Here is a 16,026-nt window from a genome sequence, read left to right on the forward strand (position 1 = left end):
AGTCGGTCGGCTTTAACTCGGAAGTTGCCGCAAGAGTGAAGCATGAAGAAGCAAGATGAACGGCAGTGACCTCAGCCTACCTCCTAGCGATCGTTACATTGTTTCACTGTCCACTTCGACGCAACAACGTTTTTTTCTTTCGCAATCGATCGTTACCAAATAGCCTGACATCTTTTTGAAGGAACATCGTGTATGAAAACAGTGTTATTTTCCCTTTGTGACACGGCCAGTTTGTGCTTTCCTGCGCAAAAAATGGATAATGGCAAAGCATCGGATATGATAAGAACAGGCATTTGCCAAGAGAATGGCTTGACTAATGGATTCCATCCTCCAGAAACTGACATTGGGAGCTGCAATGCATTAGGTCTAAATGGAACATGTAACAATGCTTGTGGAAACTGTAGTAGTAGTAGTGGTGGTGGTGGTAGTAGTAGTAGTAGTAGTGGTGGTGGTGGTGGTAGCCATAATGGAATAGAAAATTTCCACCATCTTCAGGAGGATGTCCATAATAATGGGTCGCCTCCAAAGCGGTGCAGACTTAGGAGAAGAATGGATTCTGGCAAAAAGAACAGACCGCGTAAGTTAGTACAATATTGAAACAACGTATTAGTCTAATGCTGTCATGCCGGCTGTCAAAAACCCGTACTTGTGGATGCTTTATGTAAATAAGTCGACGTTCGAGGTACACATTCTGCCCTATACAATTTCTGTACGAGACAGCAGGGGTTTCGATCAAAGCACTGTTTGCATTCTTGGTGTCCAAGTCCGGTCGTCTGGATTTTATATTATGCCATTCGGACACTTTTTGCATGAAACAATGAATCAGTTAGACATGGTCCTGCAGGAAAGAATACCTCTTTGTGGTGTGATTCTTTGTCAAAAATGTCAATAACCAAGCAGTCCCGCAATTCCCCATTTGATAGCCTACTGTTTGTGAAAAAGACTGGGCCTGTGAACGTATTTGTTATTGTATTATTTTATATTTAAACTACATTACATAATTAATTAACAATTATTATATCCAAGCAATTATAGTCAATAATTATACATTGTTATCTGTTATCATAAATAGTTCACACTATTATTTGTCAATTTTGGAATGAGTTTATATGACAAACACATTTTTCTCCAAAACGTAGGATAACCCTCCGGGTAATAGAACATGACATATATACTTTATCTCCTCCCCTTTGTTATTGTGAGACCTTTGATGTTGCCCGAAGACTCATTTCATTGGTCGTTCAAGAGTCAGAAGGTCTGCTGAAATCGCTGCTGATATGAGGGCCAGTTCATTTCGGCCAATCAGCCGTCTGAAGAAACTGATAGAGCCAGCCAGCCCTATATACAACACTGGATTTTTGTTTCCACTGTAACACAGTAAAACACATTTTATATCACCATGCCCGGGGAGTGTTATCTGCTTTATTGCTCTGAAGACATTGGACCACAATTCAGTAGAACTAAGTGATACAACCTATAGCCTAAATCTTGGATTTAAGTTTGTTTGATCATAAGCACCTTGACCTGAGGATAACAATGAAGCTTATAGTAAAAAAGCCAGGTAAGAGTTTATATAAAATATACTCATAGAATAAATGTCTGGAATCTTGAACTTTGGAATACTGAACTATTTGTCTGGTAAGAAGCAGCATTTAACCGGCTTGAGGCTCTTGAATGAACGCAGGCCAGCTATTTATCCAAGGACTTGCTACAACCCTACGCTGGCTTGTCTGCATTCCTCTGGGCACTGTGCAAATATGTCTGGAATCCTAACAGACCACTTCTATTATATAATTCAGTAGTACTGATTATGCACACAGCTGCAAGTTCCTGACAACACTGGGCATAAAGACAAATACCTATATTTTTTTCACATGTCATCATTTGAATACTCCACAGTAAATGGAGCACAGCCAATCTGCTTTAACTGTGAAATGTCTGGCGTCAAGCTGAAATCATTCCCATTGACTTGATCTTTGGTCCTTAGTTGCACAGGCGAGTTTGAGTGACCACTGTGCAGCTCTATTCTGACTGAGTGCTTTGCTCCCTGGACCTTGTGGTAAGAGAGTAAACAAACCTTTCACCTATAAACGCTGCCAGTCACAGTGCCCTGGGTCCCATGGCTTCCGGTTAAAGACCTGCTGCTCCCTGTTGTCTGTTTTATGTATTTTACTCAGTCCACTAAGACAGGGTTAAGATCTTACCTGAGGAGTTGCAGATACTGAAACATTTGGAATATACTGTAAGAATATAGTAAAAACTGCTAGACAACAGTGAATCGGTCAGCCCCCGATTTGTTAAATTACAATATTAATGGGCCAATTACTGTGATTTTGATAATGTCAGATCTCTCAGATCAGATCTCTCTGACAAGATGCATCGTTCTCTCGGGTTTCATCAAAATTGTGTCTTTGGTGTCTACCACTACACCACTAATATACTTGTGCAATCCGCTATGAGGAAATATGGTACATTTACAACCTAAGCCAGACCTATAACAAGAAGGCTAGAACAAAAAAGCAAAAGTAAGCATGTCCTCCCTCAGGGATGTTGGATCTCTATGACAAGAAAAATCATTCACCCATGTCACAAGAATTTTACTGTTCAGAATGACGCTTCATTTGTCACCAGAGGAGAAATGTAATATTTTTTAAACTTTATTGAAAAAGGTGTAAAAGCTGTCATGGCAGACTTTATGCATTCTTTAGGTAAATATGTTCCATTTTAGGTGCGGGACGTATCTACTGAATTTCATGATTATAGGTCAAAATGGGTGAGTGGTGTGACCTTGGAAAGTTAACATTTTCTAACACGTATTACAGTGCCACCATCTGATCAATCAGTGTAATTTTGTAAATCCCCCATCTTTATGCCAAACACATCATTCACCAGTTTCAAAAGTGGCCAGGAAATGTGTCTCAGATACCGGGTGTGACATGAGGATGCAGGGCTGTCCGGACAGAAACAATCCAGATTTCCCTCCTTGATAATGTATTTTGGTAACTTCTATTCAGTAGCTTCACACAGAGGAATGTAGAACCAGACAACTCTGGTTTGTGGAAAGAGCTTTAAGCGACTATACACCACTATGACAAATAAACTGCTATTAAACTGAAAAGCCAGGAGGAAGAAACCAGCATGCCTGCCTATGTATTGACTACATATTCATTGTGCTGTACAGGGTTGGGCTGGATCTCCAGGCAATCTTCTCTCCATGCTGGTATTTCCATGGCAACAAAGCTCAGCTTTTGTTGTAGAATGAACAGACTGCTGTGAATGTGAGAGGACCCTCCTTCTTCTATCTCCCTCTGTTCCCCTCCAAAAAAAGAGAGAGAATGTCTCTGGATGAACAACTAATAAGAAGACCTTCTGTATGATGTGTGCATTATTTCAAGGGTTTAGTCTTAAATTAATTTAGAAAATGCAACATAGGTCTGAGGGTTTGCACCATTTAATGGTAGGCCTGTTTAGAATTATCTTACAGTAGCTGTGACAGACAGACTTTTGTTTTCGAGAGCTTGATAATCCATTTCCCTAGAACATTTCAGATTAGGTAAACAGTAATTTCTACAAGCAATGACCAAGCTCTTTCTGAATGTAGGAACTTGTCTATGAAAATTCCCTTTGTCTTGCAGCCTTCCCCTGGTTTGGAATGGACATTGGTGGCACGCTGGTTAAGCTGGTCTACTTTGAGCCCAAGGACATAACGGCAGAGGAGGAACAGGAGGAGGTGGAGAGCCTGAAGAGCATCCGACGATACCTGACCTCCAACGTGGCCTACGGCGACACTGGCATCCGCGATGTCCACCTGGAGCTGAAGAACCTGACCATGTGTGGTCGAAAGGGCAACTTGCACTTCATCCGCTTCCCCACCCATGACATGCTGGGATTCATCCAGATGGGCAGGGATAAGAATTTCTCCAGTCTTCATACCACGCTCTGTGCCACTGGTGGGGGGGCCTACAAGTTTGAGGATGACTTCAGGACGGTGCGTGTTGTCAGTTAGTGTGCCACGATCATTGCCGAAAACAGGGTCTCTCATGTAATTGGACGTGTTTAGATGTGGATGGCTCATCCTAGCCTGCTTTAGGGTTGTTACTGACCGCTCTGTAATTTGGAACAGTTACAGTTGCTTCAAAACCACTCCTAGTCTCTCTTTCTGTCCCAGTCTTATGCATCTTCTGCTTTCCATCTCCCAGGTTGCAAACCTGGAACTACAGAAACTGGATGAGCTGGACTGTCTCATCCAGGGTCTTCTGTATGTGGACTCGGTGGGGTTCAACGGCCGTCCTGAGTGCTTCTTTTTCGAGAACCCCTCTGAACCCGAGAGTGAGAACTGTGTTAAGAGAACGTGTTGCCTTGACAACCCATTCCCCATGTTGCTGGTGAACATTGGCTCGGGGGTCAGCGTCCTGGCCGTCTATTCCAAGGACAACTATAAACGGATCACAGGGACCAGGTGTGTACGTCTTTATTGTAGCTATTTGAGTTCAGGCAAACATACACCATATTATGTCCTGCCATACTCAATGTCATGATATATGCATTTATTTGGTCTGTTATTGGCACATGGTTCCATTTCCATAGGATCACAGATAATAACTTATGTCCCTGTTAAGGTTTACATAAAATTTCGAAAACCAGTGCATGAGTATTGCTATTACCGTGAATAAACCAAAAATGTTAATTAATTGGTTCAGTGAAATACGGACAATTGGCTATTGATAACTGTTGCCGCGACACCGTGCTCGCTTCCTTGGATATTTGTTGTATTCAAGTTTAAGAATCAAGATAGTTGTCATCATGTCCGCAAGGCAACAACATTTTCAAATTTGACTTTGTTTCCTGCAAGCTAATCTCTGAAACAAATGAAACTTCTCAATTTGGTCAGCTGAGTGGAATTTGACAATGGACAATAACCTGCAAGCTGAACAGTTGGCACAGTCTGCTGAGTAGTAGTTCACATAATGGCCTGCCTCCCCGCAGTTTGGGAGGTGGTACATTCCTAGGCCTCTGCTGCTTGCTGACTGGCTGTGAGACATTTGAGGAGGCCCTGGAAATGGCAGCGAAGGGGGACAGCAGCAACGTGGACAAGCTGGTGAAGGACATCTACGGAGGAGACTACGAACGCTTTGGTCTTCAGGGTTCGGCGGTTGCTTCAAGGTGACGTCCCTTCAAGGCCCGATGTGTTTCACCCTCTAGACATCCAGCAACAGTTATGCTTTGAAAACACAAGTACTAATTAAACTAACCCATTTACATTTTCATTGCAGTTTTGGTCATATGATGAGCAAGGAGAAGCGTGACAGCATCAGTAAGGAGGACCTAGCGCGAGCCACTCTTGTTACCATCACCAACAACATTGGTTCTATTGCTCGTATGTGTGCTGTGAATGAGGTATGAGGTAGATCATTAGCTTTTTGAGTGTTAACCAAGTTCACATTTAAAACCACATGTGGCAGGTGTCTTTTATTTTGTTTCATTGCAAGTCATGCTTCAATGAGTTGTTGTTCTAGGTTTAACAGTGAAAATATACAAAACTGGGGTGCGGCAAAAAGGTCAAATTTGTCACGGTGCTGCACAGTACCTTCACAATAAAACCAAAGTGTTTAAGGTGAATTCCGCAGCCAGTGTGATGGATGAAGGGAATGGACTCTGTGTGCTTTCAGCTTCTTTACAGTGTTGCCTTGTGGCATGGAGATCAAGCAGCATTGTACAGGGCTATCAAAGCACACAGAACAACAGCATGAAGCTTTCTCACCAATAAAATGTGAAGATTGTCCCCCTTGAGCAATCCTATTGTAATGTTTTGAGCATGACGTACACATTTGCAGAGCTTTCTTGACTATCTCAGTATCCACATGGTAGTGTTTGAATTTAGGGAAGTCTTAAAACATACTCACAAAGCACAGATGATGCACTAATGTGCCCATTCAAATGAAAAATTGTTGGTTTCTTCCATTCTTAGTATTCAATGCAAGTGATTATTCATCCATTACATATCCACTTTACCATTCTACATTGCTATAGAATTTCCACAATTGCCCATGGAGTGCATTTGAACAGACACCGATAAACATACAGCCATAAAATTATAACTACTGACATGTGAAGTGAATAACACTGATAATCTCGTTATCATGGCACCTGTCAGTGGGAGGGATTTATTAGGCACCAAGTGAACATTCTGTCCTCAAAGTTGATGTTTTAAAAGCAGGAAAAATGGGCAAGCGTAAGGATCTGAGCGACTTTGACAAGGGCCCAAATTGTGATGGCTAGACTACTGGGTCAGAGCATCTCCAAAACTGCAGCCCCTGTGGGGTGTTCCCGGTTTGCAGTGGTCAGTACCTATCAAACGTGGTCCAAGGAAGGAAAAGCAGTGAACCGGCGACAGGTTCATGGGCGGCCAAGGCTCATTGATGCATGTGGGGATCAAAGGCTGGCCCGTGTGGTCCGATCCAACTGGCGAGCTACTGTAGCTCTAATTGCTGAACAAGTGAATGCTGGTACTGATAGAAAGGTGTCAAAACACACAGTGCATTGCAGTTTGTTGCGTATGGGGCATGCGTAGCCGCAGACCAGTCAGGGTGCACATGCTGATTACTGTCCACTGCTGAAAGCGCCTACAATTGGCACGTGAGCATCAGAACTGGACCATGGAGCAATGGAAGAAGGTGGCCTGGTCTGATGAATCACGTTTCCTTTTACATCACGTGGATGGCCGGGTGCGTGTGCGTCGCTTACCTGGAGAACACATGGCACCAGGATGCACTATGGGAAGAAGGCAAGCTGACGGAGGCAATGTGATGCTTTGGCCAATGTTCTGCTGGGAAACCTTTGGTCCTGCCATTCATGTGGATGTACCACATACCTGAGCATTGTTGCAAACCATGTGCTCCCTTTCAAGGCAACGGTATTCCCTGATGACATTGGCCTCTTTCAGCAGGATAATGCACCCTGACACAAAGCAAACATGGTTCAGGAATGATGTGAGGAACACAACAACGAGTTCAAGGTGTTGCCCTGCCCTCCAAATTCCCCAGATCTCAATCCAATTGAGCGTCTTTGGGATGTGCTGGACAAACTGGTCCGATCCATGGAGGCCCCACCTTGCAACTTACAGGACTTAAAGGATCTTCTGCTAACGTCTTGGTGCCAGATACCACCGCACACCTTCAGAGGTCCATGCCTCGACGGGCCAGGGCAGTTTTGGCGGCAAAGGGGGGACCTACCCAAGGCAGGTGGTCATAATGTTATGGCTGATCTGTGTATTTTAATAAGATTTTATTTTTTTATGGTTTCATTTGTTGATAAAAACTTATGAAGTTATGTATGATTGCCATAACAAGAAGTTAAGTTCTTAGAATCGGTCTTGACATCGCAATCACAAAGAAGAACTTTTCTTTTTTTGTTGGTGAATTATTTTCTCTTGAATCAACAGGCCTGTTAATCTGGCACCCCTGCAACTATTTCATTCACAGGAGTTGAGTCTTTTTTTGGCTCTTGCTCAACGCAACTCTCACTTAATACCAAGTCACTGAAGCTCGAGACAGTTCCTCTTACTGTTGTAACTTCAGGTTCTCTCCCCTAGATGGCAGCCAGACATTTCAATCAAATTACCTTGATTCATTATGTACATACCAGGCTCCAGCAGATGTAAATATGTGCACCTCTCTTAAAAGTTATGTTAAAATAATATAGTAATAATAATAATAGTCAAGTTAAAATAACCAGTAGAAGACCGTAGTATGTGTAGTCGCATAGTTATTAAACTGGTTAGTACACAATAGGAGATTAAATGCATTATGAATGCCTTATGTTTGTCCAAACACAATTAACTAGTATATATTGTGAATTTGCGTTAGTCTGAGAGAGCAGACTTATGCTCTTGAGACAAATCTTTTTTTTTTAAACACAATTCCATTTTTATTTTAATTCTGTCTTACTTTGTGAAACAGTCTGGGTAGCTATAAAATGTCAGTTTACCAAAGGTTCAATGTTGTCTTTCAGAAAATTGAAAGAGTTGTGTTTGTTGGAAATTTCCTGAGAATCAATACTGTGTCAACGAAGCTGCTTGCATATGCCATGGACTTCTGGTCCAAAGGACAATTAAAAGCTCTCTTCTTGGAGCATGAGGTAAGTCATTAGCAAAATGGTCACATGATGGAATGCATTGATCACAGGGCAGTGTCTTGCAGTGCAGTTTAATGTGTAATGTTAGAGACGATTCTTTGTCCTAACAGCACACTGTACATTTTGCCTCTTAGTTGTACCATAAAATATGTAAACACAACTGCCTATATTTGGATTGGTTAAAGTTGAGCGCTGAGTAGAAGAATCAAGGTTGCTAATGATAACCTAGTCAAATACATGATCCGATAATGAGCTGACCTAAGCCCTCTTTTTTTAGGGTTATTTTGGGGCCGTCGGTGCCTTCCTGGAACTACTGAAGATGACAGACGACCTTTGAGACAGAGTCATGGACAGAGACCGCTCCCACCACAAGATATTGCTGCTCTGTGGTTTCAGAAGGGGCTATTTGAATAATTTAACTGTTTTAAGAGGTTTTACTAATTACCCTCCTTGTCTGCTGATGTTTTAGAAACATGATTTTTAACATTATGAATGCAGGCGAGAGGAGACGTGGTTTGTGTTTTATTTGCTGAAAAGCAACCTTCCTGGTACTTATTGTTTCTAAAAACACTAAACTGTATATAGTGTGTGCTTAAGCCAAATGCTACTGATCCCTGATCCTGTGTTTTTGCTTTTTTTACTTGTTTGTGATTCTGAGGGGGGGGGGGCATGATAACTTATTGATTCCTTATTTTTTTCTTTTTATATTAAGTACTTACAAGATGTTTAACTGATCTTTAATTTAGAAGCATTTGCTTTCAGCTAGCCTTTGCACTTTTTTCAATCAACCCAATGTTCTGTGATATGATTTGAGATGTAATCAAATGTATTATCTGACTCTACATGTGAACAGTAAGCAGTTGCTGTCAACTGCTTCTGTCAACCCTGTTATCTGCGCTTTAGCCAATTTGTTAAATATTGACCATTAAGCAGTAGCTACATTAGATTGGGTTGATTTTGCATAATGCCACACTGCAATACCTCCTAAAACATTTTCATTAATGGTTATGTTCGATCAGCAACACAATGACCAGTGTCCTCCCTTGTTATTCACGGTTGTCCAGTACTGTCTATAGGGATCTGTTGGACCAGTATTGTCTATAGGGATCTGTTGGACCAGTATTGTCTATAGGGATCTGTTGGACCAGTATTGTCTATAGGGATCGGTTGTACCAGTACTGTCTATAGGGATCTGTTGGACCAGTATTGTCTATAGGGATCGGTTGGACCAGTACTGTCTATAGGGATCTGTTGGACCAGTATTGTCTATAGGGATCTGTTGGACCAGTGCTGTCTATATTGATCTCTTGGACCAGTCCTGCCTGTAGAGATCTGTTGTCCAGTAGCAGTGGAATGACCAGTGCCCACCATTCACCTTCCGTATTCATTGTAGTCTAGTTCTGTCGTTTCATATTCCACGCCTTATAATTCAGACGTTGTTTATCCGACACCAATAACTATGGGACCAAGCCTTCTGTACTAAATCACAGTAGCGCAATGTGTTTATTGTGAATCATACGTTTCCAAACATCTTTATGTGAAACTACTTCTACATGTATTCATTCTCTTTAAAGACGCAGTCCATGTGTACCTGCTTCTGTAATCATCAGTATGTTTTATGAACGTAACTAACAGTAATGCGTGTTTTGGAGGTACTGCGCTGAGTACTCTCAACACTGTTCCAAAGGAGATTTGACTCCTGTTGTGTCTTGGTTACATTTCATGACATTTCATGATGGCATTTGGTTTCAAGTGAAACTGCATAGCTGGCCTTAGTGCTGAGAGCTGCATCCCCTTCTGCCTTCCTGCCACCAAACCCTCATCTGAACAATATACCCAGGCTGCTTCTGAAACGGCGCCCTGTACTGTCAAACTGTGATCTTGCTATTGCCTACTTTGACCAGCTAGTGTTCATTTGGGAAGAAAAACTTGACATATTTTTAGTCCAGGGGTCAAGCCTGTTCTTGGAGAGCTACTGTCCTGGTTGTTTTCACTGCATTTCTTTTTACTCAAACTATGACTAAAATCAGTCTAAAAAAACTGGACCAGCGTGCATGGCCCGACTATGCTAGTGCACTGCATTATATAGGGTGCCATCTTGGACTATTTCAGACTGGATGAGCTAACATACTATCTGAGCATACTATGTAACATACTATACAATCTTGATTTGAGAAGCAATCGGTGTTAGTAGGATTTGCTAGCAACAATTTTGTGTTACCGACACCTGGAAAATGGTAATTCTGAAAACGCTAATGTGTACTCACGTTTGTCCTGTACAACTCCTTCAGGGGTTTCTCCAGTTCATGCTTTTTTTCTTAATTACAACCGCAGACCCTTTCCTCAATAGCGTCTCATTTACCCAAGGTGTCGACCAATCATCATTTTGGAAAATTGCGACTTTAACTGACTATACAAGCTGAGACTCAATTCAGCAAAAAAGGTTGGTGGTGGTATTCCTGGAAGGTTTATGAAAGTATAAATTAGTACTCTGTCATTGTGGTCAAGAGTTTGAATCCTGGTCATGTTTCAAAGCCACGGAGCATGGGTCGATGTTGGACAGGTTTGCCATGTATGTCCTTATAGTGCTTTGTAGACTCCTAGTGGTAGTTCGGCCACCTGTAAGCTCAATTGTAGTTGTTGGCTGAGGAATGTGCTCTGCCCCAGTGTGTATGTGCTTGTAATTACGTCCTGGTTGATAGAGTAGTGTAATTAAAAGTACACTACTCTATCAACTGGAGAAAATATCTCTATATCCAAATCTCCCAACCTGCTGTAGAGTTTTAGTAATGAGGCAAAGCCATAATTGAGAATTTGGCTTGAAATTGGGAGGAGAAAAATCTCCCTTGGAGGAGAGTAATTGTGCGGGACAAGGTACAGTTTAGTTGAATTTTTAGCTGTTGCTAGCAAATCACTCTAATGCCAATCTCTAGATGTAGAAACTAAAAGGAAAATGAAAACAAGTTAGGTGTGCTCAGCTAACATCAAAGTGATTGTTATTAATCCTAATACATCCTGAATGAGATTCCACCTGCATGTTGATTTGATTTGTGCATTACACGTTTTAAATTACTGTATATGATTAGTCATGGCAAATTATGTTACTCTGAACCTGATTTTACTGGAATACTAAACTGGGCCTTGTAGCTTCAGCCATACTTAATTGTCATCATTAAAACTGTTCTTTAAGTTGTGTTTTTCAGGCATTTCAGGCTTTATTATATAGAGGATTGTGTTTCTGTTGAAATAGCTGTGGGCCTCAAGGTGCCGCAGAACATTAATATATACAGACGTGTGACAAATCAAAAGGAAAAACAAAATGAACGAAAAAAACCAAGAGCCAGAAGAACAGCTTAAATGCTACTTGGCATAGATTCCACTCGTCTCTGGAACTCTACTGAAACACCATTCTTCCCCCCAAAAAATGTTTTGGTGTGTTGATGATGGTGGTGGAGAGCGCTGTCTAACATTTTGGTCCAAAATGCTCCATAGCTGTTCAACTGAGTTACATAATTTTCATAGTAAAACATTAAACACTTATTCATTAAACAATTCAGTGATTTTTTTGGAAGAGACCAAACAGACCACTCCCAACAGGATAGAAATGTTTCACCTTCGGATAAAGGTGATGGCTCAGAATAATTTTGTTATGATTTGCTGTGACCTGTCCCTCTAAGGGGTTAAGTGGACTCATACCCAGCCCAGAAAATGCCCCTAACAGGAATATTTTCCCACTATAATAACCATCAGTGTAGTTTTCATTGGACGGTTCTTGTTGACACAGTTTGATCACATCCTTTGTTAACATTCTCAGTCACATGGGAAAGAGTTCCTTGTTTTTTCCTTACATATAGCAGTTCTAGAGATTTAAGAACAACCTCCATCTCTGTAAGGTCTTTTAGTTAGATAAGGAATTTACCTCCACCAATGACCTTCATGAGCAGGTCTAGGTTAAATGTTTAGAAAGGCTTAGCCAGGGTAAGCCAAGAAATTATTTAGGGAGTACTAGTTACTGAGAAACTGGGCAGTTTGTCTGAATCAAACTAGATTTTGTGGTTCTCAAACATCTCTGGGACCACTAGATGTTTCACAGATTCTGTTCTCACAATTAATTTAATCAAGGGATTGATGATTTGTTCCAAATCCTGGAATGGGTCTAAAAGGAACCAGATTATCACTGCAACTAAGTAACTTTGTCTTTGACCTCATTGTATTATTTTCTGTTTCAGATTTGTTAAACTTTATTAGCAGCATCAACGTTATCCCACTTCATTTGCCTTGGAACAGAATGGAGCATTTGTTGATTTATGTTTTGCATACACAAGTTAAAAAAAGAACAAAGAATCTCAGAAAAACTGAAACAGTTTTTACTATAAATAAAAAAAAGTCAACAGATGACAAAAGAAGATCAAGAAAAAAGTGTTTCAAAAAAAGTCATCCAAAAGGCTTTGAGCTTCTGTTTAGTGCCTCTGTCCGAAACTCCCAGGAAAATCAGCAGTGGATCCATCTCAAATCAGGTCATCAGGATGTCCATCTGGTTCCAGGAGGAGGCAACTAGTGGGGTAGCGTGCCCTCTGCAGTTTGATATTTGTCACATAAGGGAGTGGTGTGAGGGAGGATTCAACCACACTTAAGGCCAAAAGTATGAGTTATTGAGTTCAAGTGTTTCAGCCACACCCATTGCTCACAGGTGTAGAAAATCTAGCACACAGCCGTGAAATCTCCACAGACAAACATTAGTTGTACAATTCGTCGTACCGAGGGGTTCAGTTATTTTAAACATGGCACTGTCAAAGGAAGTCAGTTCATGAAATTTCGGCCTTACTAGATCTGCCTCTAGTCAACTGTAAGAGCTATAAATGTGAAATGGAAGCATCTAGGAGCAACAACAGCCCAGCCATGTAGTGGTAGACCACAAAAACACACAGAGCAAGTGCTGAAGCGAGTGGCGCATAGAAATTGCCTTTCACAGAGATCCAAACTGCCTCTTAGTGCTACAGGATACAAAGACATTTTACACAGTTAGGTACTTCCAACTTTGTGGCAACAGTTTGGGGAAGGACCTTTCCAGTTCCAGCATGACAGTGCTCCTGTGCACAAAAAGCGGGGTCCACAAAGACATGGTTAGACAAGGTTAGTGTTGAGGAACTTGAGTGGTCTACACAAAACCCTGACCTTAACCACACTGAACACCTTTGGGATTAATTGGAACTGTGAATGCAAGCCAGGCCTTCTCATCCAACATCAGTGCCTGACCTCACATGCTCTTTTGGCTGAATGGGCACAAATTCCCACAGAGACACTCCAAAATATTTTGTAAAGAGTGGAGAGAGCTAACTCTATATTAATGCCCATGGTTTTGGAATAGGATGTCCAACAAACTCAAAAAAGTGTGATGGTCAGTTGTCCACAAACATTTGGCCATACAGTTAAATCTTTAGGTTAACTGTTGGTTAATATTTAAATGGTGTAATATTTGTTATACCCAGTTTGTGATTAAAGCCCTGCCTTATGCCCTGTCTCATCACAGCAACTCCCAGCAGACTTGGGACAGTTCATGTTCAGATATGTCTTGCAAAGCACACCCGATTCCGTTCTGTTTCTTATGATGCTAGTCACTCATCCAGAAAGTGTAGGTGCTTTCTACCTCAATTGTGCTCATAGGCACAAGTCGCCACATGTGGTCGCTAGAGAGCAAAGAGACTTGTCAAACATATGCTGTTACTACCCCCCAAACCCAAAGGGTGCTGGCTGATGGAACCACCTTCTGCAAAATGGCCAATGTGGTGGTTAACTATGGGACAGTGACTTTACCACTGGGCCATTCAGGGGCCACTAATATTCTTGAATTGTGTTGTCCTGAATTCTGCTGTCCTGAATCAATTTTAATTCACTGCAAACCTTAAAATTCATCCTGCCATTTGTGGTCAGTCATTTTGTCTGAACCTCCATAAGTCTGCGATACCATAGCTCAACCACAACTGGCTGACCAGATAATTGAGGTAGAACATCCAAATTATACATTGACCATCATAGGTTTTGTTTTTAGCATACAAATAATTGAGGTAGAACATCCACATTATACATTGACCATCATAGGTTTTGTTTTTAGCATACAGATAATTGAGGTAGAAAATCTACATTATACATTGACCATCATAGGTTTTGTTTTTAGCATACAGATAATTGAGGTAGAACATCCACATTATACATTGACCATCACAGGTTTTATTTTTAGCATACAGATAATTGAGGTAGAACATCCACATTATACATTGACCCTCATAGGTTTTGTTTGTAGCATACAAGCCTTAAAGGTGCACTGTGAGGAATCCTTCCTCTAACATTGACTGAATTTCAAACAATGTCACTACTTGTCTCCTCTTATAATTTACCACAGAATGTAATTCGTACCAGTCAACAAAAACTGTACATTGTGAGCTTCACAATGCTGGAATTCATTGCAGGGCTGCCATTTGGAAACCGTGGAAGTCATTGGGTCCGGTGACTGCTCGGCATGGTCGTATAATAGCCAAGGAAAATGTAGCTCAAACACTGTGCCCTTATGATGTTCCAATTTTTCAGGATTATAATTCCCCCATACACAAAGCTAAATCCCTTAAAGAGGTAACACAAGGATGTTGTCAAACACCTTTCACAGCCTCCCCAATCACCAGATCTTAACATCATTGAACCTTTATGGGAGGTTTTGAACAGGAAGAACAGGAAGCTTTTCTTCTTGAAGAATGGAGCTATATCACAATACACACAGTTCAGGACTTGTATGACAGCATTCCAAGAAGGATTGGAGCTGTTTTGAAGGCAAAGGGTGGCCCTACTCCTTATTAGGTCCTTGATGTGAATATATTGTTAGGTCTGTTATTTTGTCGACACCCTGTAACCCTCTTCAGAGGGGCCAGGAAAAAGTTCAAATCAGGAGTTAGGTTAGAAAAAAAAAAAAAGTTTGGAAAGGTATTAGGCAGATACAGTTCCGGAAGAACTTTAGAGACCACTGCACCTTTTTCTTTCCTTTCCAAAAAAGTCAAAAAGGAAGGTTTTGAGTGAGGAACAGAAGAGAAAAATTTTTAAGAGAACACTGCAAATTGAGCGCTTCTGTTCCTCATTCAGAACTTTATTTTTCAACTTTTTTGGTGCAGTGGTCTCTTAATTTTTTCCGGAGCTGTAATTAACTAATATTTCAATAACTCTATCAATTGCTGCTATGTCTCACTCTTATGTACATTACTGCCATACATGCCTTATCTAAATGTTCAATAATACTACCCAGATTGCTGCTCTATCAAAATACTACTTTTAAATTGCTGCTAGTGTACAGTGGTATGTATTTTGTTGCTTTATTTTATTATTTTCTGTCTAGATATATTTTTGCTTATGTACTTTTGTTCCTAACTCTAACTACGTTGTTTGTTGGGTGCCATGTCATAAGAATTTCATAGTACAGGGTGACGCTGTGTTGTTCGGCGCATTTGACAAATTAACCTTGAAAACTTGAAACTTGAAAACTAAACCCCAAGTTATGGACCCAGTTATGCAAAAACAAGCTAAACAAGTTTTACTGCGTAATTGACTCTCAAAGGGCCAAACAACAGGCAAACTAAACCCCCACTCTCCCCTCTCACAAAGCAATGCACAGTTTCAACCTCTTTCAAATCCTCCAGCACTGTTCTAGTTCCCCAAAAATCTGCCTGAACGATTACAATTACTTGTGGCACTCACCTCATCATCACGAAATGATGAACAATCTACTGCAAAGGAAAATCCACTGCTAGACACTATTTTGTGTGTATTTTTTTTCTCCGTAGATAATGATGAGTGATAGAGCTGTTTCACACATAAAAATGCACTACAGCATTTTTTGTTTACATTATGTGG

The 16,026-nt window shown here is 41.0% G+C and overlaps 1 protein-coding gene across 3 annotated transcripts; it reads left to right on the top strand.

The window, feature by feature from the left end:
* The first annotated feature begins 17 nt into the window (after window positions 1-17).
* On the top strand, window positions 18-11,322 carry pank1b (pantothenate kinase 1b). 3 transcript variants are annotated; one of them, XM_020046885.3, is made up of 8 exons: window positions 611-1,561; window positions 3,182-3,278; window positions 3,636-3,988; window positions 4,200-4,459; window positions 4,987-5,163; window positions 5,274-5,397; window positions 8,011-8,136; window positions 8,411-11,322. In XM_020046885.3, the coding sequence occupies exons 3-8, from the start codon at window positions 3,653-3,655 to the stop codon at window positions 8,468-8,470; spliced, it is 1,083 nt and encodes a 360-aa protein (XP_019902444.1). In that variant the 5' UTR covers window positions 611-1,561; window positions 3,182-3,278; window positions 3,636-3,652; the 3' UTR covers window positions 8,471-11,322. The 3 variants fall into 3 exon arrangements, with proteins under 3 accessions (XP_010893902.2, XP_010893903.1, XP_019902444.1); XM_010895600.5 differs by lacking the exons at window positions 611-1,561; window positions 3,182-3,278 and adding an exon at window positions 18-577; XM_010895601.5 differs by lacking the exon at window positions 3,182-3,278 and having other exon boundaries at window positions 610-1,561.
* The last annotated feature ends 4,704 nt before the right edge of the window (window positions 11,323-16,026 follow it).

Source organism: Esox lucius, chromosome 5, assembly GCF_011004845.1.
Source record: "Esox lucius isolate fEsoLuc1 chromosome 5, fEsoLuc1.pri, whole genome shotgun sequence".
Taxonomy (NCBI): domain Eukaryota; kingdom Metazoa; phylum Chordata; class Actinopteri; order Esociformes; family Esocidae; genus Esox; species Esox lucius.